The sequence below is a fragment of the Kryptolebias marmoratus genome, linkage group LG11 (assembly GCF_001649575.2).
Source record: "Kryptolebias marmoratus isolate JLee-2015 linkage group LG11, ASM164957v2, whole genome shotgun sequence".
Lineage (NCBI taxonomy): Eukaryota > Metazoa > Chordata > Actinopteri > Cyprinodontiformes > Rivulidae > Kryptolebias > Kryptolebias marmoratus.
The window spans coordinates 11136878-11164864 of NC_051440.1; the positions used below are offsets into that span (position 1 = coordinate 11136878).

At 40.4% G+C, this 27987-nt stretch overlaps 1 protein-coding gene across 2 annotated transcripts; it reads right to left on the reverse strand.

Annotated features, from left to right (window-relative positions):
* Positions 1 to 1633: 1633 nt before the first annotated feature.
* LOC108230094 (zinc finger protein aebp2) lies at positions 1634 to 27983 on the reverse strand. Of its 2 annotated transcripts, XM_017405995.3 has the most exons (9): positions 27349 to 27983; positions 26620 to 26833; positions 26122 to 26229; positions 24952 to 25138; positions 23410 to 23534; positions 18232 to 18299; positions 5945 to 6058; positions 4392 to 4421; positions 1634 to 3227 (listed from the first exon to the last, which is right to left on the reverse strand). In XM_017405995.3, the coding sequence occupies exons 1-9, from the start codon at positions 27894 to 27896 to the stop codon at positions 3221 to 3223; spliced, it is 1401 nt and encodes a 466-aa protein (XP_017261484.1). In that variant the 5' UTR covers positions 27897 to 27983; the 3' UTR covers positions 1634 to 3220. The 2 variants fall into 2 exon arrangements, with proteins under 2 accessions (XP_017261484.1, XP_024859451.1); XM_025003683.2 differs by lacking the exon at positions 4392 to 4421.
* Between the last annotated feature and the right edge of the window lie 4 nt (positions 27984 to 27987).

A 27987-nucleotide genomic window follows, 5' to 3' on the forward strand; every position in this document is an offset into this window, starting at 1 on the left:
ATGAAATCAAACATAAATAGTTTATCCTTAATTGTATCAATTGATGCACTGTGAAAGAGTTTACTCCAATAGTTTTCCAGATATACTGACATGCAACTGTACAGCGAGGGTATGCGCTCAATGTAAACAAAGCACTAGGCTGAATCTGCTGAAAACCACGTGGAGGCTTGAATCTTGTGATCGACTTTGGCTGTTTTTGTAGGTTAACATCCAGTTACAAGTTTTGCTTTCAATTTTTTTTTTTTTTGATCAAGGACACATTAATCATTATTATGGGAAAAATATTGTGCAAGTTTTATTACTTTATGATTTTCCAATGAGTACTTTTTACATAAATTGCTCCATTTGTTAGCAGTTGTCTGTTTGCTCTTTTAAAAAAAAAAAACATTTAAAGGCTGAGATTCCTTTTCTCTCAGACAGTGCTACATGTTGTCTAATTGAAGTGGAATATCTGAGGAAGAATAAGAAGTAAAATGGATGGTTTAATACATCAGAGCTGCAGATGGAGGGCTTCTTGTTGGGAGGATTGCAGAGAAGATGGGCAACACTGAGACATAGAAATACATAAAGAATCTATGTTCTGTGTCAAAGAGAATGACATTTTTCCCTTCCACAGTCTTACTATGATTCATAGGCTTTCATCTGCAAATGCAGTGATTAATTCAAAACAAAACCTGTTTATCTGGGATTACTGAGTAAAGAAAGAGGCAGAGGCAAAGGGATTACGGCTTGGGGTTTAGAGGAGACGGTGCAGAATGAAAACTCATCCTATGGGTCGAGTGGACAAACGTCACTTCAGGGCAGCACTTCCTCCGCAGGCAGGCTGAGACAGGAAAAGGGTCTGCAGATAGAGCCGCTGTTTTCTAAATCTATCTGCCAGTTTTTCTCTCAGTCACTTCGCTCCAGCCGCTGTCACTTTTGTCGTCACGGCTCGGACAAAACCTTGGAAACGAGAAGCAGTTGCTTTATCCAAAACATCCTGCGAGTAATCTCTCATGGGGATCCGCAAATAAAACACAAAAAAGGAAAAAAAAATATTGAAATGCTTCCAAAGATGAGTGTGTGCTCTCGTATTCTATGTCGATATCACACCAAAGGGTTCTTGGCCAAGAATAGGACAGGGAGAAGATAAAAAATAAATATAAATTATTAATTATTACACAAGTGTAAAACACTCTAAACACTGTAAAGTGTTTAAAGTGTACTTTGGTCCATTTCAATTAGTCATTCAGTGGGAAAAATTGGTTAGAAGAAGCAAATTTAAATGAACCTTGACAGGAGCTTTATAAATAAGATGTGATTTGGCTTTAGAGCTATCAAGGATGTGACCATAAGTGTCCCAGGTGACCTCTGAATAATGCCGTTCGAATCCGGTCTGAACACATCCTCAATCCCTCCTGATCGGCCCACGAGCGATTCCATCAGGCAGGATGTGCGTGAACAGTAGGACGTCTGAACGGGGCCTTAAGCGTTGGTGTTTAATGCAACGACATCAAGTGGTTCAAGGTACCAGCAAAGCAGAATAAGACAAAAAAAAACGACCAACAACACTAATATCCCTGCAGCCGTTTTAACAACGAGGGGACGACGAGCCAACGGGGGTCATTTTACAGAAGCAAGAAACTTAAAAATAAAAAGTCAAACAGTATTTATTATGTAAAATGTTACAGTTAAAATTGTATATATATATTTTCAGGGACAAATTACTTTGCTCACAGTTATAAGTATTAATGTTCTGACAGTATTATTAGCACCACAAAAACTGAACTGAAATATGAAACTGAGCTATGACTAAAACAATAAGAAAAAAAAAAAAAACTAGAGAGAAAAATATATTTAGTCTAAATCAAAACATTCTCTGCTTACTGCACCAAATTGTTCAGTGAGCTCTACAAACATCTTTTTGAATTAGCACCACAATGCCTGCAGAACATTGCAGATAGTAGGAAGCCACTTAGAAAAGCACACAAAGGCGACAGGGTGCCGACATCTTCAGAGCTTAGTGCCCTGAAGCAGCGGAACAGCACCTGAGAGCCTCATTATATCACGTAATAAACTCCTAAATGAATTGTGGATGTGTGAGCATGCAAGTGCATGATATGCTGAAGAGCGGACCTCTCCATGAACTCACTTTCTCTCTCTGCAGGTGTGTTCACAAACAGCAGCTCTGCCCTGCTGGCCCAGTTATTAGCTCCTCCACAGTGGGGTCCCAAAGCTGCTCCGCTAATGGGAGGCCAAATAACCCGGCCAATCCCTCCAATCCCTCCAACGGGCACATAAGGAACCAATACTCTACGCTCGCATCGTGCTGAACGCGGCGCTCCTTTTGTGTCCTGTTGCGCTCTGTCCAGTCCCTTGTTTTGTTACAAACACAAGGTTACGGTTTCAGAAAGGGGACCACGTCAAATACAAAACGTCTCCATGTTTCTGTTAAAATAGCAGGAATTCAAATTTTCTACTGACTCCACAGTTGACAGTTCATCTTACCTGGGTGGAAGGAGATGGAAGGATAAGCACGTTGTTGTGATGTAAACATTTTTTCTTTCCCTCCCTCCAACGTCTGTTAAAAATGTCAGTCGTTTATTATGGTTTCTTCTCAACAGACTGGCTGTGATTTGGAGTTACACAGTAGTGTCTCATTGAATTATTGCTCTGCTGACAGTTTGGACCGTGACGGAGGAAATTTCACACGTCATTGTCGTACACACAGTTAACAGTACTGCATTCAGGAAGTATAAATAGGACGACTGGTTGGGATCGTTTCACATGCACAGCATAATTACACCGAGTAATGTCCAAACAGCCTTACAAGTAACAGTTTACATATTACGTATTACAACTTCACATCAGCATATCCATGGTAAAAAAATAAGTTACAAATTTGGATAAATATTTTACACAAAACAGTAGCAAAATGTGCCGAGTGATATGGCAGGCCTACGCAGAATGGGGCTTGTAAATAAAACAAAGGTAAGAATATCAACAACAACAAAAAAAATGTCTGAGTTTTCGATGGTGAAACTTTTTGGGAATTATTTCCAAACAAACAAAACTAATAACGAGGAGAAACGGTGAACTACACCACAGCCAGTATCCGTTCCTTATTATGGTCCCTTCACTCTCCACATTCAGTAGAGGCAGATGATGATGAGTGTCCCATCCCATACAGATGTTTTTTATCAACAAGAACTTTAAAGTTATCCACCCCACAGATGACTCCTTACAGGCTGAGCACAAAAACAGGAGAGAGAAACAAAAAGGCAGAGAATGAGGCGTCCAGTTACAAAACGTTAGCGGAGACATGTTTGAAAGCTAACATGCAAGAATATGGTGGCAGCTGCGTTGTTTACGAACACCACCACTGTAGACCATCAGAGCCAGATGTTGATAAAAACATACTGATGCTGTACCATTACTGCTGTCTTTTATCTCACTGAGGTGCAACTGCTAGTCTCCAAATTGTCTCAAAACATTTGCAGGGGTTCTCAATTTCCTCAAGCGAGTCCAAGATCCTCGCTTGTCACTTGAATTTTAAACATTTTGAAGAAAGAAATTGGGTTTTTCCTCTTAGTCACATGATAAACAAAAACTGCTGAAAAGCCTGGTCCGAATCTGCTTCTTTTTATTTGAGAAATGTATTCCAGTAGATAAATGTGGAGCGGCTGAAGAAGTGGGCACAATGTGGGCAGAGAGGGGGGCAACAGATAAACGTGCACAGCCTAGAATACAATGTTGCAAGCCGTGATTTTCAAAAACTGGCCCTTCAAAACGCAGCCGCACGGCTCGCTGCTCACTAACAGAGTCGGGAGATTGAACAAATATATCAACCATTGGCAACTGGAGTCATTGGCGGCAGTTTTTTTTTCCCCCAGCTAATTTAGCTTTCCCTTTCAAGAGCTTTGAACTGTATACAAAATGTACAGTTCTTCCATATTTATATGGTAGTTTGAGTCATTAACTAGTCGTGAACAGCCCAGTGAGATACTACCTTTAGACTTTCTGCATATTTATGATCACACTCTTGCTGCAACTAAATATTTTTATTGAATTTCCTTCAGAATCTTGTGTTTGACTCTTATGATGCTTCAAGACAACAGTCGCATGTATTTGATTAGTGTGTAGCAGTGTGTATGCTGCTGACTTGTTTAAATACATGGTTTAGTTTATTTCAGTGATTCTTGAAAGTCAGCTTAGTCCTTTTTTTATTTATATCTTGACTTAAGTCACAAGTCATGGCAAAACATTTGCGTTTTTATCACAAACTTGTATATGGCGACACAAGACATAAAACCACATCACAACATCACATACAGAAAACAAGAGAAATGAAAACTACGAGTTTTGCTTTTAAAATGAGCTAACAAACATATATGTTGAAGCTGTTAGCTTACCTGTGCTTCAGCCGCTTTTGGGGAAGTGCTCTGAAATACAAAATGTTATAAGGATCTGGTGTAAAAGCAGTTTTTTTGGTATTATGTGTTTTATTCAACACATATCTGAGCTGATTTCAGTCCGACTCCACCACAGTAAAATCCTGTTACGATAATATAATCCTCCACTTCCAGCTACTCTCTTCTCGTCAATCCCATCTACACGCGCTGGGCTCTGGCACCGACCGACACATTTGTTTTGAAATTTTCTGCACCGGGACAACCTTGACATAAATTGTCTGCTCGCTGACGGTTATATTCAGCTCGGAAACCAGAGTCCAACAGCAGCTCCTGCAGTTACTGAGCCTTCAGGTCCAATTAAAATCAGACGGCCTGTGTGCTGATTAGCACACGAGTGTGCCATATATCTCTGGTAAGAAGTCCATTCAGTTATTTTTGGCCTGCAGTGACTCTTTTTTATGGATTTCAGTACTACAAAGTAAAACCACATTTCTTCATCTCGATGGAACATTTTAAATCTTGTATAGCTGTAGCATGTTAGCTAATATAACCCATATTTATTAGGTGTTGAGATGTTAAGCATGAGGGCCAGAAATGACTCTTATAATTAATTTTTTAAGGATAAATGTGATTTATTTTGATAGAAACACTAACTGCACTTGCAAAATGACCAGGTGTATACAAGATAAACCTAAGTAGTAGAAACATTTTCCAAACTTAAAGATTTTCATTATTTTTTTAATACTAATTATAATTGAAATTAAAGCCCTAGCATTCCTTAATGAAATGCATATCGCCTGTGGACTTTCATGCCAGAGTTGACAGAGGTGTAGCCTCTTATACGTGAGCTCATGCGATACTGAGAGATCATGTGATTTGCGAGCACTCAGTGTATGTGTTGGGAACAGCTCTCAGCTACTACCACACCAAATTTTAGCTCAGTATCTGTAACAAACATACTAGTCTTCAGCTGAGTTAAGAGGCATTTTTGTTTTGGCTAATGTTGATTAGCTGTGGCGGCCATCTTGAACTGGGGTGAATCCAAAGTTTCATCAGTTGTGGATGTACATCCGGTGTCCAGTGATTCATGTAACATTTTGCCAAAAACAGACAGAAAATCGACTACCGTCAGAGACATAAATAACTTCGGTGGCAGGCGGTAAAAAAGCACTAGGGTTCTAACATGACCAATAGGTGAACCCCTGAATCAGGCTGCACCGTAGAGAATGTTGTAGAGAAGAGAAAATGAGATTTTTCTGCATGGGGCTTTCGAGCTGCTGAAAACATGAGTTGGTGCCACCTGCTGGAGGAACATTTGTGCGCTCACACACAGATTCAGCATCTAACAGCTCCTTTTTTGCATTGAAATTTACACATCAGAGTGTAGAGCTACAGAAAAAAAAAAAAACATTAAACATTTGTGTCCCTTTTAACAATTGCACAATGAATCCCACTGATAAGGTAATATTTACAGAGGTTTTATGAAAACAAGACTGGATTTACTGTGTGTGAATGAGCACGAAGAGGCTGCTGGTATTATATAATCCACTCACCGGTAGATGTTTGGGTCTAATAACATGGCCGTATCCTGTGGTAACTGGGATAAGTGCACTACTTTAGTCTTCAGCTGAGATCGCTCGGTTTCATTCACCCACACGTCAGGTAGTCTGCAAGACAAAACACACGAGAAGAAAAGGACATTTAGCCAGGCCTCGGGGTTTAGCAGAGAGAGAAGGCAGAATGACCAAAAAAAAAAAAAATGAATCTGCAAAAGTTGAGTGCTCATGTTAACTTCATCTGAATGCTGAGTATGTTTAAATAAGTAACATGTCTTTGACAGAAAACAGCACACACTCAGGAGTAAGCTTAACCTCAATGATCTGTGTGAGGACGCATGCACATGTGTGTGTGTGTATGTTTGGATTTATGCAGTTATTCCCAAAATGTTTTCGTTGCTTTTCTGGTGTTTCATTAATCCAAAGTAAATCAAAGGCAGACTTCTTTTGTCCCTTAAACCCAAAGATAATGAGGTCATGTCTTTAAAGTGACAGAGACACGAATCCACACGCTGTGTTTCGCTGCTCCGCTGCACCTACGACAGTGTGATCCCCTTTGTGAAAGATGAAAGTGTGCGAGCACTGCCTCGACAAGTCGAGGTGCAGAAAAAGAAGAAAAAAAAAAAGAAAAAGAAACAAAGAGCTTAGCAAGTCCACTGTGCTTCGACTCCTTCCTCAAGCCCCCACCTCCTCGTCTCCACACCCAGCATTCCCCCGTCACAAAGTGCGTCATCGGAGGAGCCCCCAGAGACACACACACACACACAGGAGGCTGCAGTAAGTCAAACAGGCAGCAGCCCAGCCAAAATCACTGACACGCCTAGTCAGCCCATTCAGAGGGACGGTGTGCAGGTAGAACTCCACATTCAGCAGAAAGAACGGTGATAAAAACGGACAAATGAAGGCACTAAAAGACAAACAGAAGGAAAACAGCAGAGTGAAGAGGGAATGGAATAAAGTAAATACCTTGTGTTTGTGTAAAACAAGTAGCTGAATATATTTTAAGAATGTTTATAACAGCTGGAAAATATTAAACTGCTGGATGATGTATACGAAAAATAAAACAAAAAATTACAATACTGTTTCAGACTATTTTTGAATGTATGGGTAAAAACATCAAATTCTTAAAAAAATTAGAAAAAATAAATCTTGTTTTTATTTGTATTTTTAAAGACATATGTATTTCAAAAAACTCTGCAGTTTACAGAAATCTAAAGTTAAAGTAAAGCCCCTGAAATAGATCCTTCTGCTGAAACAATGAATGAGTGATCAGTTTTTAATCTGAGCTGGGCAAGAGGATGATGCCGAAAACTTAGTTTGGTCCCGGTCCAATGAAACAAGGAGATGAATGACAACAACAACAACAACAGCTTGCTGATGGTACGAGGGGGGTGTTGGGTACAGAACCAGAGGCAGTCATTGCACAAAACACGACGATTTTAACCGTTTGTGTCACTTTAACCAGAGTAGGTTCGATGATGACAGACTTATCTTTAGGATGAAAATGTATCTCATCATTAAACAAACTTTTTTTTTCCCCAAGAAGGACATTTCATCCACATGATCAAAGAACATAAAATTGCAACTACAACAAGCTTAGCTTTTTGGAAGCATATTTTACTAAGTCAGCTCTTTCACTTGGTTTATATTACGAACTTTTATACAAAAAAACCCCTAAGTGAATATCTTTGAAATTCAGTAAGTTTTAATAATTGTAAATACAATCAAAAAACACAAAAATGTGCAGTTTAAAAATGAGATTGGTTGTAAACATATAAACAAAGTACAAACTATGGCACACACAGAAACATGACCAATTAGAAGTCAGGAAAATAAAAGTAAAGAGTTTATGATGGCCTGTTTAGTAAATAAAAAAAGAGCATCTTGACTGTGTAATGTGCAATTTTGGTCTAGTTCTGGTAAAAGCAAAGAAAGTGTGATATTAAAATCTTTTTTCCCCCAGTGCTGTCTCCATCTTGTTTAATCACAGAGAACGGAGAAGAGGAAGTGGAGAAGAGTCGGAGACGAGACGAGAAACAGCTCCTCTCAAAACAGTTTGAAAGTTTAGATTAGTTTTGAATTAGGGTCCTGGTCCAGAGAAAACCTGAAATGACAAGAGGACCTGCGGAGTGTTAACGCTGCGGTAAACATCGTGGTGTGTTTGTGTGCACGCTCCACATGCACGCTCCAGTCCAAAGTCAGGGTAAACACGACTTAATAAATGCACCACGGTACTGATGAGTTATTATATTTAGATGAATGAAAAACACGCAGAGGGACCAAACTGGGAGGGTGGGCGTGGTGCTGAGCACATATATCACAAATCCCACTCACAACCATGTTTCATTAAAAACGGCTAAATTAAGCTGGTTTGCTTCTTTATGAATGAAAAAAAAAAAAAGGATATCGTGATTGAGGCTTCTGCGGGAAAAGGGGGGCCTGTTGGACTAAAGAAGTTTTCAGACCTTAATGGTTTGCTCCAGGCGAGACTTGGTATAAAAATATCCATCCATCCATTTTTTTACCTACTTCTTCATTCATCATAAAGAAGAAACGTGCATAAAACTGATAAAATATCCAAAAGCTTTGAAACTTGGCAAGTTCAATTGGAGGAGGACTTCCGGTGGAGCGAATGACGGAGTAGGACGTATCTTGCTGAGCTCCCGCAGCCACGAGAAAAAAATGTTATTTTAGGCACTTTTTTGAAAGTTTTCGGCCACAGTTGGTTATTTTCCTCCTCCTCAATACAATAACTTGACTCGGATTTTGAATTTTGACTTTTTTCATCGACAAAATGCCTCCAAAAGCCAAGCCATCCGCGCAGCAACCGAGGCCTCCTTCTCATGCTACATCCCCGCCTCGTGGTGACTCCCCCCCCCGGCCCGGATGAACTCGTTGGTGGCTCTCCCTCCTCGGCTTTTAAGTCCGAGTTGCTCTCCGCACTACGGGTTGAAATGGCCCTCATTTTCAAAACCGAACTCCAAGCAGCTCTCACCGAAAATTTAGCGAGCATTAAGGCTGAGCTCCTGGCCGTGAAGTCAGAATTCACCAATACTCTTGCTACCATTCAGCGTGACGTGCGCGGCTTGAAAGACACCGTTGCGGAATTGGAGACATCTTGCTCTACGTTCTCAGACGACATCACTACGCTACAAGCTAAGGTGGAGCAGCTGACTGCGGATATGAAAATATTAGATAATAAATGCGATGACCTGGAGGCAAGATCTCGCCGCAATAATTTACGGCTGATAGGTATTTCCGAGGACTTTTCAGTCTCTTCAACAGCCATTTCAACATTACTCAAGGAAGCTTTTCAGCTGGAGAAGGAGCCGTTAGTGGACCGGGCCCACCGTACTCTCCAGCCGAAGCCGAGACCCGGTGAGCGACCTCGTGCTATAATTGTGCGCCTACACTATCATTCGGACTGTATGGATATATTGCGCCGAGCCAGGACCCAGCAGCCGGTCAAGATTGGAGACAGACGCTTTTCTGTCTTCCCTGACCACACGCCGAGGACGGCCCGGGCCCGTGCCGCCTACAATGATGTTCGGCGTCAGCTTCGTGAGATCCCGGGGATTCGCTTCGGTCTGCTGTATCCAGCGCGCCTCCGGGTCACACACAACGGTACGGAGAGGGAGTTTAAAACACCAGAGGAGGCTAGTGTGTTTATCAGATCACTCAAATCATAGGGACATTGTCAAGGTACACAGTTTTAATTAAGAAGCTAGGCTTCATATTCTTTGATTTTTATTTTTCTTGTTGCCTTACTGAAGCAGTGTTCTTTTTTGGACTGAACTAGACGTGCCATGGTGTAAATATTGTTTAGTTTGTGGGAGCTCAAACTGCAGCTTTTCTGCTACTATTGCGCTTGAAACCGTAAGCATCCATTTTAAGGATGTGACTCCTTTTGGAGTTTGCACTGGGTTCTCCATTGTTTGGGGATGGGGTCGTTGTAAGTGCTACAGGGGGGTGGTGGGGGGGTGGTTGTTCACTTTGTTAGTTTTTCTCTTTCTCTTCTTCGTCCCCCTTTTTTCTTTTCTCTTCTTTTCTTTTTGTGGCGTTGTTGTGGGGGTGGTGCATCATAAATAGTTCTGTTGTCCATTTTTTCACAACCGATTTAAAACATGTCTGCTGCTGATAGCGAGGTGAGGACCCCACAAACAGGGTCCTCTGTGAGATTTTTGAGCTGGAACATCAAGGGTATGGGCAGTCCACTTAAGAGGTCACGGATATTTGCTCATTTGAAACGTCTTAAACCTGACCTAGTGTTTTTACAGGAAACTCACATGCGCACTAGGGACCAGATCAGACTAAAATGTCCATGGGTTTCTGAAGTTTTCCATTCCAATTTCAACTCTAAAGCCAGGGGGGTTGCTATTTTAGTTGGTAAGTCAATCCAGTTCTCAGCCTCTAAAATCATATCAGACAAAAATGGCAGATACTTGATTGTCACTGGTACACTATTTCATGTTCCTATTCTGTTGGTGAATATATATGCCCCCAACTTTGATGATCCAAAGTTTATGAATAAGCTTTTTGAATGTCTTCCTTCTTTAAACAATACCCTCCTTGTGGTGGGTGGAGATATGAATTGTGTCATTGATCCCAATCTAGACCGATATGACCCACGTAATTTGTCCCCTTCATTAATGTCCAGATCACTTTCAGATTTCATGTCAAAAAATGGTTGCATTGATCCCTGGAGATTTTATAATCCACAAAGCAAGAAATTTTCCTTCTTCTCTCATTTTCATCAGTCTTTTTCACGGATTGATTACTTTTTTGTTGACTCCAAGCTAATTTCGGAAGTTTTGTCTGTGGATTATCACCCTATTATTATATCTGATCACGCTCCTCTCTCACTAGATATTAAGTTTGCTCTTCAACATCGTTACACCACGCCTTGGAGATTCAACCCTCTGCTCCTTTCAGATAAAAATTTTAATACATTTATTTCCACTAAAATTGATGATTTTATTGAAATGAATCAAAATGAGAGCAATCCAATCTCATATTCTTTACTTTGGGAATCACTGAAAGCATTCCTACGTGGACAAATTATTTCATTTTCAGCCCACTTAAATAAGACGCGTAAAGCAAAACTACTAGAACTGAGCACAAATATGTCCAATCTGGATCAACAAATTGCCACATCCCCTTCACCAAGCTTACTTAAACGGCGGGTTGATTTGCAGACTGAAATAGACCTCATCACTACTAACGAAGCGGAGCGACTTCTTCTGCGATCACGTTCCACTTATTATGAGCACGGTGATAGGGCTAGCCGATTACTTGCTCATCAGCTTCGTCGTCGGACAGCTTCACATATGATTCCGCAGATAATGGACTCGTCAGGCACGTTGCATCAAGATCCCACTACTATTAATTCGGTTTTTCAGTCATTTTACTCTTTATTATTCAAATCGGAATCTCCAGCTGACTCTTCAGAAATGAATCAGTTTCTTGACGGTCTCAAATTTCCTGTGATAACTCCGGATGTTGCTGAGGAACTAGATGCACCTCTTACCAGGGAGGAGATAGTGGCCGCCATGAAAAGCATGCAAAGTAACAAAGCTCCAGGTCCAGATGGATTCCCGGTTGAATTTTACAAAAAGTTTCAGGATAAGCTTTCCCCGTTACTGCACGCGTTATATAATGAATCACTACACCAGGGCAGTCTCCCCCAGACTTTAACACAAGCCTGTATCTGTCTCCTTTTGAAAAAAGACAAGGACCCAAACCTTTGCAGCTCATATAGACCTCTCTCCTTGATAAACGTGGATGCTAAGATCCTTGCTAAAGCCTTAGCATGTCGCCTGGATAGTATAGTACCATCTATTGTTTCGGATGAGCAAACTGGATTTGTTAAGGGGAGACAATTATTTTATAACATCCGTACTCTTCTGAACATTATCTATTCTAAAACTTCCTCTGAAACACCTGAACTTGTGATCTCGGTTGACGCTGAGAAAGCGTTTGACAGAATCGAATGGGATTATTTATTTGCTGTTTTACGAAGGTTTGGACTGGGTAATATATTCATCTCGTGGTTACGTCTTTTTTACACATCTCCTCAGGCCACTGTCTCATCCAATGGCATTCAATCCTCCTTCTTCAGGCTTTTCAGGGGCACTAGGCAGGGATGCCCTTTGTCTCCTTTATTGTTTGCACTGGCCATAGAACCATTGTCAATATTTTTAAGGTCTTCCTCCACATTCGCTGGAATTTCCCGCTTAGGCACAGAATTTAAACTATCGCTTTATGCTGATGATCTATTGCTATACGTTTCAGACCCCACTCTCTCCATTCCACCAATTTTGTCTGCTTTTTTGAGATTTGGATCCTTTTCAGGTTATAAGGTAAATATCGCTAAAAGTGAATGTTACCCAGTTAACGCATCAGCATTAAAACTTTCTTATTCAGATATTCCTTTCAAGTTGAGTTCCTCTGGTTTTAGTTATCTGGGGGTCAATGTAACAAGATCATTGACCTCTCTTTTTGCTGCAAATTTTTTGCCTTTAATGTCCAAAATTAAATCGGACCTTCAACGATGGAATAACTTGCCTCTGTCGCTTATAGGTAGAATTAATGCAGTTAAAATGATCATTTTACCCAAATTTCTCTTTCTTTTCAACTGTCTACCACTCTTTCTACCAAAGAATTTTTTTAAAACATTGGATCAAATTATTTCTGGTTTCCTTTGGTGTGGTAAACCACCTAGAATCCGCAAATCCATACTTCACAGATGCAAATTCAATGGTGGACTGTCACTCCCAGATTTTCAACTGTATTATTGGGCTACCCATATCCATAAAATTTCTTTTTGGTTTAGTTCCATTGACCTCCCTTGGTGCAGGTTGGAGGCACAGTCATGCTCCCCATCCTCTTTAAAAGCTCTTCTCACTTCCCCCATTACGCTCAACCCCTCTGGCTTTACAAGCAATTTACTAGTTCGCTCCGTATTAAAAATTTGGAACCAATTTAGGAGGCACTTCAAATTTAACTCGGCATCTACACTTGCTCCTTTGCTAAAGAATCATTTGTTTCAGCCAGCACTCACAGATCCAACCTTTTTATCATGGGAAAATAAGGGGCTGACATGTTTTAAAGATTTATACAAAGAAGGTATATTTCGCAGCTTCACAGACCTTTCGTCAGAATTTCATCTTCCTGCTTCTCATCTATTCCGGTACTTTCAAATTAGGCATTGTACCAGAGTGTTGTTTCCCGGTTTTCCATCCAAACCACCAAACTTCCAATGGGAAATGTTTTTGAGCTGGGATCCTCTTCAAAGGTCATTTATCTCCAAGGTTTATACTGAAATTCTGCTTTCTGACTCCTCTCCTATTGTCAAAGTTAAAAGAGCTTGGGAACTTGAACTGGGGTTGCACTTCCATGAGGACTGGTGGGAGATAGCTCTTAAGAAAATTCATACTAGTTCAATTTGCGCCCGGCTTTCGCTCATACAGTTTAAAGTTCTTTTTAGGGTTCATCTTTCCAAAACTCGTCTGTCTCAAATTCTTTCCTCAGCTCTAGATATTTGTGACAAATGTCACGCTCCTTCCTGTAATTTATCCCATATGTTTTATTCCTGTTCATCACTTCATAATTTTTGGCAGATCTATTTCGAAACAATGTCAAAGATACTTTCAGTGGTTATTGAACCATCTCCCCATGTTGCGATATTTGGGCTTCCAGCTAACTACAAACGGTTCACTGCTAACCAATTGGATGTAATATCATTTACTTCCTTATTGGCAAGACGCCGGCTTCTGTTTAACTGGAAATCAACTACAGCGCCTTCTAGTGGTCAGTGGCTTCATGACACTATGTCTTTTCTAAAACTGGAGCGGATCAGCTTCTCACTGAAAAGCAATTTCAATAAATTCTATAACTTATGGCAGCCTTTCATGGATTTCTTTCACTCTCTTCAGACTCCGGATTGATGTACACCTCGCAGCGCCCCACTTTCGCTTTTATCCTCATTTATGGTTTCTATTTACTTAGATTTTTCTATTTTCTTTTCTCTCTCTTTTCTTGAATTTATTTTTTTTTTTGTTTTACTTTGTTTACACTTCTTTTCCCTTCTCTTAAATCGTTTTTATGTTTTGCTTGTTTTCAGGTTCCTGGTTATAAGTTGTGTATATATTTTGTCCTGTTTATTTATGTAAAAAAAAAAAAAGTACATATATAGGAGGTGAACTGTATGCCATCTCTTAAACATGCTTTCTTTCCCCTTCATATTGATTACTTTTTTTATTTTTTTTTACTTCTACTGGGAAATTGTATTTCATGTTGCATACATTGTTACTGTTCCTGAGTTTGTCTTGTTGTAATGTTTCTATCCTCCTAATAAAAATATTAAAAAAAAAAAAAAGTTCAATTGGAGAAGTTATCTGATAAACTGTGAATGTGAAACATTTAAACATTGATTGTAAGTCTACAGCTAAAAAAGGAAGCTAATATTTAAAGAAAAGTGCATTAGACCGATGTAAAAAAAAATGACAAAAACTGATTAATATTGCATGCAGACAGTCACTTACTTTAGTGCCTCTTTGATCAAAAGGTACAAACAAATATGATACATTAGAACCTTGGACAGCGATCGCTAATTTTAAAGATGTAACACAAAAGTGACTCAAAACAAACCATATAAAATGCTGTTAGCATTTCTATTTATATTCAGTGAATTTTATTGATAACAAAAACTCCTTTTGGGGTTTTAAAGTACATATTTTTTACACCATTTGTTAATGCACATTCTAAATAATTTCGAGATTGTACTATTAATAATTTGTCATTAATTTGGAGATGTCTAATGTTTATAAAAAAGTTTAAAATATCCCTTTAGCCAATATTTCTGAGGATCTGCAGATCCTTAAATCTATACAAAGCGATTAATGAAACTAAGAATACAACAGCAAAATTACAATTAGCCAACAAAAACTAAAGACTAATTTGTAACGGGTGAATGTGTTGATTTGCAGCATTCACATTTCAAGAGCTGTATATTCTAATGTTTGCCATCCTGAAGCAATCGCCAGCATGCAGGGGAATCTGTTCACCCATCCATCAAAGATTAGACGGCAATTACAGCTCACTCTCCTCTCTTCCAGCCTTCCCGCCCGCTTTCTTTATCCTCGGTGAACCACGGCCAAATTGTGCTCAGATTGGCTCGCGTTAATCAGTCACTCATTAATTTAAACTGAGTTAATGAGTGGCAGTCAGAATGTGAATGGTTTGCTCCAGCGTTAATAGACGCCACTTCCCACATTCGGCAAGTTAATATTTGACTCGGTGACTGGGAGACGCACATTCACGTGCTCATATTATAGCTCTTGATGTCGACTTCAGAGGTAAGAGTTACGACACTAATAGTTAACCAAGTGGCCGCCATATTACCTGTCGGATAGGACATAACACTGGTCTAATATTTACTCTTTGTACAAAACTTGCATCAGACTAAAAGATGTTTGTAAATGTAACCTCCAGGCTTAATGAAAGACTGGCAAACAAAATGTTTAGTCAAGGTGGAGTTCTCTAAAAACTTTAAAATAACGACAAAACAAACCAACTCAACTGTACAGCGGCAAAGAGTAAATGTAAAAAAAACTGCACATTTTAATTCCCTGGTTGACTTTATCTGTGCAGCGTCTGCGTTTCTCCATTTCCAGCCTTTTATAGATTGATCACAAGTATTAATGACCACGGCATCCATCTGCTATATGAGATAAATATGACTCATTAGGATGTTTAATTCTCTCCTGATCATTCATTTTATTCTGCCTTCCGCTCATCTTTTTTTTCCCCCCATACAGCCTTTTTTTGTCCCTCCCGCCGCCCGTCTATTTTTCACTTCCCTTCAGTTGTGGTCCCTCCTATTCTTCGCTTCTCTGCTCTTCCTCTATCCGTCTTTAAGTCCCACCATCAATCTCCATCTTTGCCTCTCAGTTTGGAATTATTCTGAGAAGTCTGTCCTCGTCACAGACCTTCATCTTTCTTTCCCTTTCCTCCTCTCCGGTGTTGCGCGCTGCGAAAGATTAAATTCCCACATGCGTGGAGAGGATGGGAGACGTTATTCAGAGACGAAGAGAAAGAGGAAGGAGGAACACTGGCGGCATGAGGCAATAAAACCCTTAATAAAAGGTTTTGATATGGTGCGTTCAGTGGAATTGGTTAGCAACATCATGCTCTGTCTAGTTTCCTTTGACCTGTGCCAGTTTCTATTCTTTTTGATATCATATTTTGTTTTTCTTTGCCTCACTTGGCTCTGTTCCCCCACCTCCACCGTCCTTTACCTCTTTCCGCCTCTGAGTTCTCACCCCCCCCAAACGTCTTTGGCATCTTTTTCTCTTCCCTTTTCACTCCACCTTTCTCTGATCATCGTCTGAAGCCCTGCTGTCAAAGCCTTTAATGGAAGTGTGGGAAAGCTGCGCGTTCTGTGGCAACTTCCCTTGAGCGAGAACCCCGCTGAGAATCACTGTGTTATGTCAAGCTCTCCCTTTATGCGATCACAGGGCCAAACCTGGCTCTCCTTCATCCCCACTGCTGCACTGAGCTGGAGCTTTAGCTGTTCTGCTGTTCACCTCCAGTGAGCAGAGCGAGGTGAAGATAAGCCAGTTTTGATTAGGTAAGGACTGGGTGGTAGTATTTGTGTTCCTCGGACAGTGTCTCGGTGTTATTGAGATTGCTGTCGTGTCGACTGCATTGCAGATGAATAAATTTGGATATAAACAATTTACACAACAAGACTTTTGTTTTATTTTAGTTGCTCCATAACAATTCAAGTCTCTTTTACAGACTGATTAGATGATCCTTGCCTATAAAAGTGCTGCTGGAAGAAGCACCGCAGCTCATTACGGGAGCCTTTTCCTGTAGTTTGCCTTGCTATTGTTTGAAGTTTGTAGTTGAGTCAGCAAACTAGTTTTCTCAGCAAATGTAGGGCCATGGAGAAAGTGAAACATAATACAAAGTTACTATCTTTGCAATATTTTTACCCAGCTTAGACTTTTTTTTTTAATCTGAAGGAGTCCATATGAGCCTCTTTTAAACCAAGATTGTGTTGATGCCACACCTTGTGCTCATCAAAAACTTAAAACTAATGTGTTATAGGAAGGTCTAAAAGCTTCTTTTTAAATTATGTTTGTGTATTGGACGAAGAAAGGCAGAGAACAACCTGCACAAGTCAGTATGACTCTATTCTCTAATGTGATTAAATTCACACAGAACATGTTAGTTAACATACAGATTATTGCTTTTTCCAAGTGTTTTATAATATTTATTCTAATGCGTAAGGGAAAGAAAAGCTCAAGGTATATTTCCAAGTTGCATTCTTGTGCTTTGTCGTTTCCAAAATTAGTTGCTAAAGCAATGAAATAGTTGTGTTTTGATGTATTGATGAAGATTTGTGCTCATGTGTGAAGTTGTGTGTCAGGTCAAGGAAACAAAAATGGCACAGATGACAGATCGCTTGTAAATACCAGCTCTCCAAAACAAGTATTGGATTGGCCGAGTGAGAAAAGTCTGTTCAAGAAATCTTCAGTTTTTATTAAACAAGGTCTGCCTAAACAAAATTCTCAAGTATACATCTCCAATGCCTGTCTGACTGTCTATCTATCTTTCCATCCATCCATCCATCCATCAATAGCAACCCATCTGGGTCTGGATGTGACATTATTTAAGTCCCTGAGACCTAGTCTATATTAAGCCCTGATGAAAGGTAAAGTCACAAGGTTACATGAGCTTCTACTATTAAAAAGATGAAACTATCACAGAAAAATACACATTTGTTATTCTCAATTTTACTTCAACTGCTTCTCAAGAAGGACAAATTAGTACTGTAACAACTTCAAGATTAACTTGGCGGTCAATTGGTCATCTCAAACAGAATAATCTCCATTTTAATGGGGTTCACAGAAAAAAAAAACATCAACTTTTCTAAAAGACAAACTGGATCAGTGTTTCTGACCATCTCGACAAATCTTTATCTGTATTGGTATTCAAGACACCTGAGAAGTTGACCCAGGTAAGGCTGCAACAGTTGCTTTAAGGATTTACACAGCACAACCTGCATAATCTGCACACAGTTCTTGCTTTTGCTGCTGCTCCCAGATCAGATCCCCTCATAGCTGATAAAGAGGACTAAAGAATAAATTACATTTTTTGTCATATTTCGAGATCAGATAAAAACTGCTGCCCGTTTGGTCGTTTTAGGACTTGGAGAATTTAGCTACACGTTCTTTTATTTATTTATTTGCAACATAGTGGAGAAATGTTTTACTCACATGTCTTCAGGTGTCCAGTGTAGTAGAATCTTAACCTTGCCAGACCCTTCTTTCCTCCTGGCTAACACCTGAAGTTAAAAAAAGAAAAAGAAAAAGAAAAAAAAGAGTAAGACTCATAATAAAAATGTGTATGATAAATGTAGACATAATGCAACTCAATGACTACGGTCTACTTTAACATGTCGAGATAATTTGCATGTTTTTCCAGGCGTGTGAGCTGCACAGACGTGTGACATTTTCAGCATCCTGTCGAGTCTTTGGGGAAACGGCTTCGAAAATGTGTCCCCATCACGACCTCTCATAGGAATAACGAGGCTACACGCTATTAGGCAACGCAACGGTATTAAATACACAGCGAGGTGTTCCAAACACAAGCCACTAGTCGTGTTTTGGATCATGTCAGCACCAAATACTTAAAACCTTTACCACAGTAAGGATTAAGAAGTAGGTACTAATCTCCACTAAATCCAGTTCTGTCTAATCTCTTATGTTGTGTTTACTTTCAATTGGACTCTCGGTTTAAAGAAAAAACAGCTAAACTCTTGAACTCCAAACTTCAAGGCTTTTCTCCCTGTGAAAATAGATCGGAGACAGTACACGATTTCCGGAATAGCTGGCTCTTTATGCAGAACATTTCATCTGTCATGCTGTGCTGGTTTATAGTAAAGGTGGTCTGGAATTCACAAATATTGCAAAGGGTTGAAAGAAAAGGCTGGAAAAATAACCAGGAAAGTCAAAAATAGCCACAGATATAACCTTTTGCGTCATTCGGCTGCTTTATTTTTTTTTCCCAGCGCGCCTGCTTTTAGGATAGTGAATGAGCTCACATGTGAAGAAGTTGTCTTACGCATATGAAAATCGTAAAATATATATTAATTTTTTTTTTCTTTCTTTTGGGATTTGATGAATCATTGATGGAAAATGGTTTGAAGACACAAGAAATGAGGCTCCATTTGAAATGAGACACAAAGACCTAGATTCTTCCCTCCAATGAACAATCTTTACTTCTCCACTTCCTGGAAAAGAAAATGTGTAAACATCTCATTTATTGACAGGCCTAATCTAATTTAATAGATCGGACCCTTTTAAGAATAAACATAATAAACAACTCGAGCCAACAGATAAATGGATGATTTGACAAGTTTACGTTTACAAAAAAAAAAAAATACACTACCAGCTGGATGTTTTAAGAAAGGCAAATTGGACATAAACAATTCTGGCTACAGACATTTAAAAAATAAATAAAAACACATTTATGATATGATAAAAGAATAGTTTGTTGTTGCTGGACTGGTGCCGCCAAGAAGCTTTTCAAATGACAGCAAGTTGGCAAAGCAACCCCGTTGTTGCTCGTCATTAACAAAGTATGCACATATGAAACTCTTTAGGGTGCAAAGGAGAGCGAGTGGGGAAAGCAAAGCAGTTCACACAAAAACAACAAATACTGCTTGTGTAAAATACAATGCGACGCCAAAGAAATACATATTTTGTTGGACCAGCTTTAGCTTCGACTATGACACGCTTTTGCTGTAGAACAGTTTCAATAAGCTGTTGCAATTTAACAATATTTAATTCCATCACAAATTGATGAAGGTTTTTCCAAAATCCCGCTAAAATATTGAGAATCAGAAATCCAAACGATTTTCAGTGGGGTTAAGATCTGGCCTCTGTTTTGACACTTTAATTAGCCAATGCCTTCACATTTCATTGTTTGACATTATCATCTTAGTAAATGTTTATACCATCAAGAAAAAAAAAAACTACTATCAGAAAAACCTGGTCATTCGTTGTCGGCTAACCTCTTTGTTTGGGTGCATGGTATTGCTGAACCGAGACCTGACCAACAGAAGGAATATCAAAAACAATATACAAGTCTGCCCCCACAGGTTTGTCCAGTAAGTTTATGGTGAGTGCATCACTTCATCCAACTAATGTAGCCAGATTTGTGTGCAGAATATATGTGTGCAATATGTGTATGTTGTATGGCAGCAAGGTGAAAGCTAAAAAACAGTATAACTGGATTTTGAGAATTACTTTAAATGCCTCAAAGCATTTCTTTGTCCACTAATGACTTCGGTCTTCACCACAAAAGGGCAGACAACCATTTCAAAGCAAACAAGGGTAGCCCACGCCTCAGGCTGTTTAACATATTTGGCAAGAACATGCCAATCAGGACGTGTGTTTCTGAGGCTCTGCGAAGCAGCAACGCAGAACAAACGCCGAGCTACGCAGGACTCTTAACTCCTACACATGCGGCAGCGTGCTCTGTACGAGTGTCTAAAGCCCTGCAGGCAAGCCAACCAGCTGCTTTACTGCCCTTTTAATTAAAAAAAGAAAATGCACAGCCCATGTCCTCTGCTGGTTAATGATCACAAACCGAGGCTACATTTAAAAAGGGGACCGTGACTGTGTTTGTTAAAGCTGAAGAAAAAAAAGTGAACTTGTGTTCAAGCGGGATGAAGTGATTTGTGAGTCGAGAGGTCGGATCATGGCGGCTGATGCTTTAAAGAGCAGATTGTAATCCTCTATAAACCAAAGGAAGTGAAGCAGAAGAAAACGAGGGGGAGAAGCCGGAGCGCGCAGGGAGTGAACAGTGGATATTAGTGTGGTTCGAAACGCGCTCGGCTGAAGCTGGGGGAGGGCAGGCCTGCTGAAACTGGGTGTCTGTCTGCAGTCAGAGGGTCAAGCTGTGGATGACGCAGATTGGTGAAATAACAAAAATATCCCATCATAAACATGACTGAGCTGGTCTGACGGGTCAACAGGTCCACGAGCCAAACTCTACAGAACCCCCCGCAGCTCCGCTCCATCTCCCCAGGCCTGAGAGGGTCCACCGGGGCCCGGGATCTGGTGGAGCACCGCAGTACTTCACCACAATCCTCCAGAGGTTACAGAGAAACAGAACGAATGCCCATCTGGTTGATCTCCTTCCGACTCCATGTCCCTGACCCTCACTTAAACCCTTTATCCAAATCTCTCTCCATTTCTCACTTGAACATGCTCTTTCTCCTCCACACAGTCTTTGTTCAATTTACGTCTCATAAAGTTGAACTATCCTCATTTTTGCTGTTGCTTCAAAGGTTCTGACTCCTACTGAGTGGCTGAATATCGTTTAAGCAAAGCGAGTTGATGTGGAGTCATACTGCGGGAAGAATAAAACTAATGTAAACACTAACCACTCTTGATTCACCCTCGAGTCAAACTGTCCCACAAAGCACTTCGCATTTTCATGTTTGCCTAAATTTTTCAGTAAATCACAGTTAAAACAAATACATGTCATCTGTTTTCACGATGTGGAAAGTAGATGTAAACGTCCTGAACACAGAATGACGTGAAAATCTATCACGACTCTTCGCACGCACACAGATTTTGAACAGGCTGATGACTACTACGGCTTTAAAGAAGAAAATTACATTCAGGTTGGAGGCTTCATTAGTGCTATAATTGTACAATTAGTGTCTTCTTTTTGCACACTTCAACTGTACGAGTTCATACAATGCAACCTGAAAGTTTTATTTGCAAAACATTAGTAAAATTTTGTGAAAATGCAGGGTTTTTAAGTTATTTGTGTAAATAGTGATGTAGTAACTACATCAGAAACTTTAAAACAATTTTAAAAAAGCATTGACATGAGCTACTTTGCTCTTTTTTAAGACATATATAGACTTAAAAATAACTTGTTCGAGTCCCTATCCTTCAAGTCACAGGGAGTTTTACATTTTAAGTTACACTTCCACGTTAAGCAGTGACGAACGACTACAAAAACCTGGTAAAACGTACCAATTTAAAACGTAAAGATTGAAAATATCTTCAAACTGTTGCAAGCAAATAACACAGAACAAATATCTGCTTGAAGATCACCGCTGTAAAGAAAATCTGTGTCACTGACTGGAGAAAATGATTTTTTATCCATATTTTTCCTGCAACCACTGAAAATAGAGAGGTACAGAGGCAGATGATTCATTCATTCACTCATTTTTCTGCAGTTTTCTGGCAAAAAATACACCTGCATTCAATGTTAAAAATCTTGGACAGTAGACAGAGTGCTCTCTAGTGGATCTGCTGTTGAATAGCAAAGAAAAATGGTTTCTCACACCTTATATAGCTAAATCTCTCTATGGTTTCCCTTTCCTAATATAATCATTTATTACAATACTAAATCAAAAAGAAAACGGTAAATAAATACCAACAAAAATCTCTTAAAGAGTGAATGTCCTTGGTATAAGCAGTGAAGACACTCTTCAGCTCATTACTTGTGAATAAAAACAGAAGAAGCAGCAGACCCACACATAAATAAACCCAGCTGTCTCTCTTGTGATGCTGAGAAAAAAGACGGCATCAAGCCGAGGAGAGTTTCTACAAGTTCAAATCAAGTTCAGGGCAAAAAGGGCTGAGATGGAAGGCTGGTTTTCAAACAGTGACTCTCTGTCGCCCCCTGCTGTCTACAGGCAGAACAAAAACAAATAAATAAAATAAAGAGGAAAACAAAATACGACAATTTTACTATTTATGCGAAGCAGATTTAAAACGTAATTGAATAACATCCTTTAAATACTTTGGCTGTTCTTAAATATTTAAGGATAAGTTTTACTGTAATCATTATAATTTATTAAAGCTTAATGATCTGAACAAACCTCAGTTTTGTTTATGTGGGGAAAGAATTCAATAATCTGACTTGATGTGCAGACGCTGGGACAGAAGTCCTTTGAGTTGACAGTGTATAAATCACCACTCAAATTGTATTTTGTAATTAGATATTGTGCAAGCAGGATGCTTTTGTGTGTGACACTAATAAAATTGTCTCCGTAGCCTGGTGTTTATAGCCAGACACGCAAAACACAGGTGCAGAAACAAGCCTATGGTAAAGAGGTCATGAATTAAAATGCTTTCAGTAATATGCACCAATTCACCTCTGCTTATTTTACCAAAGAAGTCACTCATATCACTGTTACAAATATAATAAGATCAACTTATAAAGGTAAGTAAGAAATGAGAGGTAAACTGAATTTTGTAGCGATTGATTTTTTTTAAAAAGATGTTTAAGTTTCAATTTTTGTTCACTCATTGTACAAATTAGAAAATTAAAAAACACTAAATGAATTCCAGTTTTGTACGAGTCCTTTTTTTAAAGGTGTGCTGTGATTAAACCCATTGAAAACAGACACAATATGTACATACCGTACTGTGAAAGACAACACTGTGGCCGTTCCCCCCGCTCTCGATGTGGGTGGCGAGGTTGAGGCAGACGGCTCTGTGGCGAATGGCATCCATGGTTTGCACGTCAAAGAAGTCCTGGGGCCTTGCTGGAAGGACAGGAGAACAGGCTCAAACCAAAGACAAGTTGGGAAAACAGAACAAAATAAACATAATAATTGAAAACAGGGTAAAATGTTGTGGCTGCAACATCAAAAAAATGCCATTGATTTCTGTAAATAACCATATGGGTACCTGAATGATGTCCTGATGATGATTCTTTGTAACAAATCTCTAATTTCTCTTGTTTGACCTTAATTGTTTTAAATAACAGTGTAATGTACACATTCAGGAGAGAGAAAATGACCTCTTGCTAATTTGAATTATAATTAGAATAAGAAAATGTCTGAAGTGCAATTAAATTTTGCAAGGTCTTGTAATGAACAAAAAAAAAATCTTTTCAAACATTTTTATAATTTTGGTTTATTTAAGCAAAACAAGCAAGCAAGAAAAAATAAGTTTTTCATCGCTTATTTGTTGTGTATGATAAAACTTGTGAATTTAAACTGATCAGCTGGATGATTGGGGTTGGCTGTAATGAAATAGTATCCAGAATATCTCATCTCTCACATTTGTGCATCATTAATTATTTTCCAAAACTAAGACGAGCAAATTTTAAGAGGTAGAAAACAGAGCTTTGCAAAATGTGCGCACAGGCTACTGAAAGCAAATTTCTTTGTCCGGTCGCTTGTATCGCTGTCCGAGTTCCAACACTTGCTCCTCCGACTAAAGAGGAATTGGTTGGAAACTAAAAACAAAAAGGTTTTGACAGAAGCACAACAATACCAACAAACACGTGCTGACGGAAGGCTTCGGCATACTCCATGAGACGAGACACTCGGATCAGAACTCCCGGGAAGCTCCTCCCTTCTCCTACGGCTTCTCAGCTCTCCTGTCCTCGTACAGATTTTTGTTTCCCTTACAGCGACCAGATGTGTTTATTAAGCACATGGTACTCGCCGTTTGGCATTTGCAAATTTGACGATTCACAATGATGAGCGGACAAAGGGAACGTGTCCCGACGCTGCCCGGCCGAGGCGCACTTCCTCCCGGCCACCACAGCCACGAAGAGCCGCCTGTGTCTCCGCGCGGTCTTTAAGTTCAGAGGTTTCTAAGTTTTGCCGGATCAGTCGTAAAGACGGCTGGATTTTCTATCAGCCTCGGCCAGCTGCTTCTCAGCGGAGCAGTAGAAACAAAATGACTCCATTAAAGCTCACCGGATTTCCCGCAAAAACACATAAACACGCCCACAACAACTTCTGACCAATCACACGATACTTGGCGCAAACCCCTGTGAGAAACAGACAGGCCAGCTGCCACGCAAACAAAATGACGCAATTTCCATCAATGAGAGCTGCCTTTGTGACTTCTCATGGAGTATGCCAGCAGCTTCAGTTGTCCTTCTTTAAGGAGTAAAAAGAGAAAGAGACAGGAAGCAGGTGGGCCTGTGTTCCTGCTGGTACGTACGTAGGGACCACCGGCGTTTGTTTTTGAGTTTCTTCCGCCTGTTGAGTCCAGCCTTGGAAGGCGATTCCTCCTTCAGTCTGGCCTGGCTGGACATTTTCGAGGAGTTCTGCTGGCTGAAGTGACTGGGAACGTGGCGAGCCAGTCCTCCTTGGGAAGCAAAGCTGGCATTGCAGCCACCGACCACACACTGCAACAGATAAACAGGAACAGGGACAGGATTGATGCTACAGTCTGGAAGTAAAAAACAAAATAAAATTTTGCTTAAATTTGCTGTTTAGAATTGGTTCTTTCCAAATCTGTCTGTTATGCGCAACAATAAAAACTAACTCGTCTGAAAATGCTAAAACACTAAACTAATGTGAATAACACAGCTATCGATGTTTAAAGACAAGTTTTTATAGATCTTTAGAAAGCCTGAATCCCCCCGTGAGACCACTTTTAAGAATTACCAGAAAGTTTGTCCTCTTGGAAGTGAAATATATAAAAATGAGGGGTGGCTCTTCTGCACAGCAATCTATGTTCTCTAATGCAGAGGTCCCCAATCCCTGGGCCGCGGACCGGTACCAGTCCGTGGGTCATTTGGTACCGGGCCGCACAGAAAGAATAAATAACTTACAGTATTTCCCTTTTTTTTAAGTTTCGGAGTCTGAAGGACATTTATTTTGAAAACTGACCGGATTCTCTCCACTACATCCGTCTATGACTCACTCTTGATGCGTGTCAGAACGCTTATCTAGGTCACGTGATCCGTTACCGCTAAAAACAAACCCACAAGCAGCAAAACGAGTAAAAAACAAACGTGTTAACGAGGACACGTTAGATTTACGTTTATTATGTTTTAAAAAATACCCCTGTTTTCATGCCGGTCGTATCATTTTATTTTGTTGTATTTATCCACCGCACCTTTACAGGCCGATCCGATAATGAACCGGTCCATGGAGCTAAAAAGGTTGGGGACTACTGCTCTAATGTAAACATCACAGCTTCAAAATGTTGGTTTTTTTGCATAATTGAAGACTGTCAATTAAATCAGATAACTTGAGATCCATTTTATTTTGTTCACTTTAACAAAAAAAACTAGTTTTATCAGTCTTAATCTAGCCTTTAAATACAAATATATTTTCATTTTACAAATATAGAAGAATAAGTTTGTTTTGTTTCTTTTTTTACCTTGAAGGGTTTGTCTCCACTGTGGGTCAACATGTGTCTCTGGAGCCAACTCTGACTGGTGGAGGGTGTGTTGTACACCTTACAGCCCTTCCACAGACACACGAACACCTGAGAAACAACAACAACACGCACAAAGAAATGGAAAAAAATATATACATATCTATACACACAAGTAGACGAAATATTAAAAAACTAACCCAAATCAAGTGTAGTTGGAAATTTTCAACTAGGAACAGCCTGCTTAATATTTATAGCATTTCTTTAAGAAAAAAAAGAACATTTAACTACTGCAGATGGCTCATTTTTGTAAAACCATTCTTTTGACTGTTTCTTGGTTAAGGTGAAGATTTGATACTTTTTTTTTATCCTGCTTTATGTTAGGAGTCTGCTTGACCCCTGCTAAGCCACGAAGAAAAGGCACCAACTCAGAATGAAGGAGTGAATGGGATCAACACTAAGCTCGTCTGAAACTTCTTTTTTTTTTCCAGGTCTGCTCACCCCTCCTCTCTGCCCGTCCACATGGATTCCCCTGATGTGCTCAGCCAGATCGGGGCTGGAGTTAAAGCACTGTGGACAAAGGTCCCAGCAGCAGGGGTAAGCCAGAGTCTTGGCTGCAGAGGACCTGGCACTGCTCTGTCCGTTCAGCATGGCAGGGGTGGAGCGCCCGCTGGACACAATGCTCTCCATGTCCATCAGGGTACTGCTGCTGGTGCTGCAGGGGAGCAAAGACAGGAATGCGTATTAAATAAAACTAATAGATCAGGCTTTACGCAGACATGCAGAACAGGTGCAGACATTATATTTGCCACATTACATAGTTGGAGAGCGTGACAGCCTCTTCAGGCTGGATTTGATTTTCTATGCTTGCCACATTCACTCATGCCAGATCAATTTTATGCCACTTTTTTTAAAACCACAATCTTTTAGATATCAGTAGAACAACTTTTCAGACATGTTCCTCTTTAAGTTCAGAGCTCTGCTGCTGGTTTGCTCCATATTTCAGGACTGCCCCACTCTGATTTTAGTGCAAAGTGTTACAGAAGTGCACCATTTAACTGCACGTCTCACTAAAAAAAAAAAAAGAAAGAAAAATATAGCATTTGCAAAGAAAAATTACACTTGGAAATCCACAAATGTGTCTAAAAAAATTAGGTAAGTGCAGCAGATGTGGAGGTTTTATTGTGGTCCATAAAGGAACAGGTTTACTGCCCATCACATCCTACCGACCTGTCCTCCGAGTCCAGGCGGCTCAAAGGTTCACCGTCCGAGGAGGAGATCTCCACACTTGTCCGCCTCTTGTCGCCCAGTTCCCCGCCTCCGCCGCTCGGTTTGTCCCCATCCTCGCAGGCGGCCGTGCTCTTGTCGCTGTCTATCCCCGAACACCGGCTGTCGTCGTCCGGCTCCTCCTTGGCGTCTTTCATCGTGTCATCGCCGGTGTGCTCGCTGTTGCCATCCTCCAGGTTCGGCCGGGACTCCGGTCGCTCCTCCGGCTCCTCGGACGCGGCCGCTGCCTCCTGGGTGACCGCTAAAGCGCCGTCGTCCGCCGCCGCGTCCCCCGCGGCCTTGTCTGCTGCAGTAGCGGGCTTCTCCTCGCCGGCCTCGGCGTCCACCGCTTCCATTTTCGGCTCAACGCCGCCGCCTGCTTGTTCCGTTTCCGTCTCGGAGAGGCCGCTTTCTTTCTTCTCGGCGTCGCCCTCGTTCGTCTCTCCGGGCGGTACGTCACTCCCAGCGCCCAGGGCGGCTGTTTCCTCGGCAGGTACCGCGGCCATTTCCATGGCAGACACAAAAAGGGACACTTTCGGTATTAAAATTTGATGCTACAGGCCAGCGTTTCCCCTCAGCAGGAAGGCGGGGCTTCGTGACAAT

What these genes read in the sequence shown, in the direction of transcription:
- LOC108230094 (XM_017405995.3), bottom strand. Translation starts at nt 27,896, where the DNA reads ATGGAAATGGCCGCGGTACCTGCCGAGGAAACAGCCGCCCTGGGCGCT. An exon ending in TGGACGGGCAGAGAGGAGGG is followed by an intron (nt 26,230 to 26,619) that starts GTGAGCAGACCT and finishes GTTGTTTCTCAG; the next exon opens with GTGTTCGTGTGTCTGTGGAA. An exon ending in TTAGACCCAAACATCTACCG is followed by an intron (nt 4,422 to 5,944) that starts GTGAGTGGATTA and finishes TTTGTATTTCAG; the next exon opens with AGCACTTCCCCAAAAGCGGC.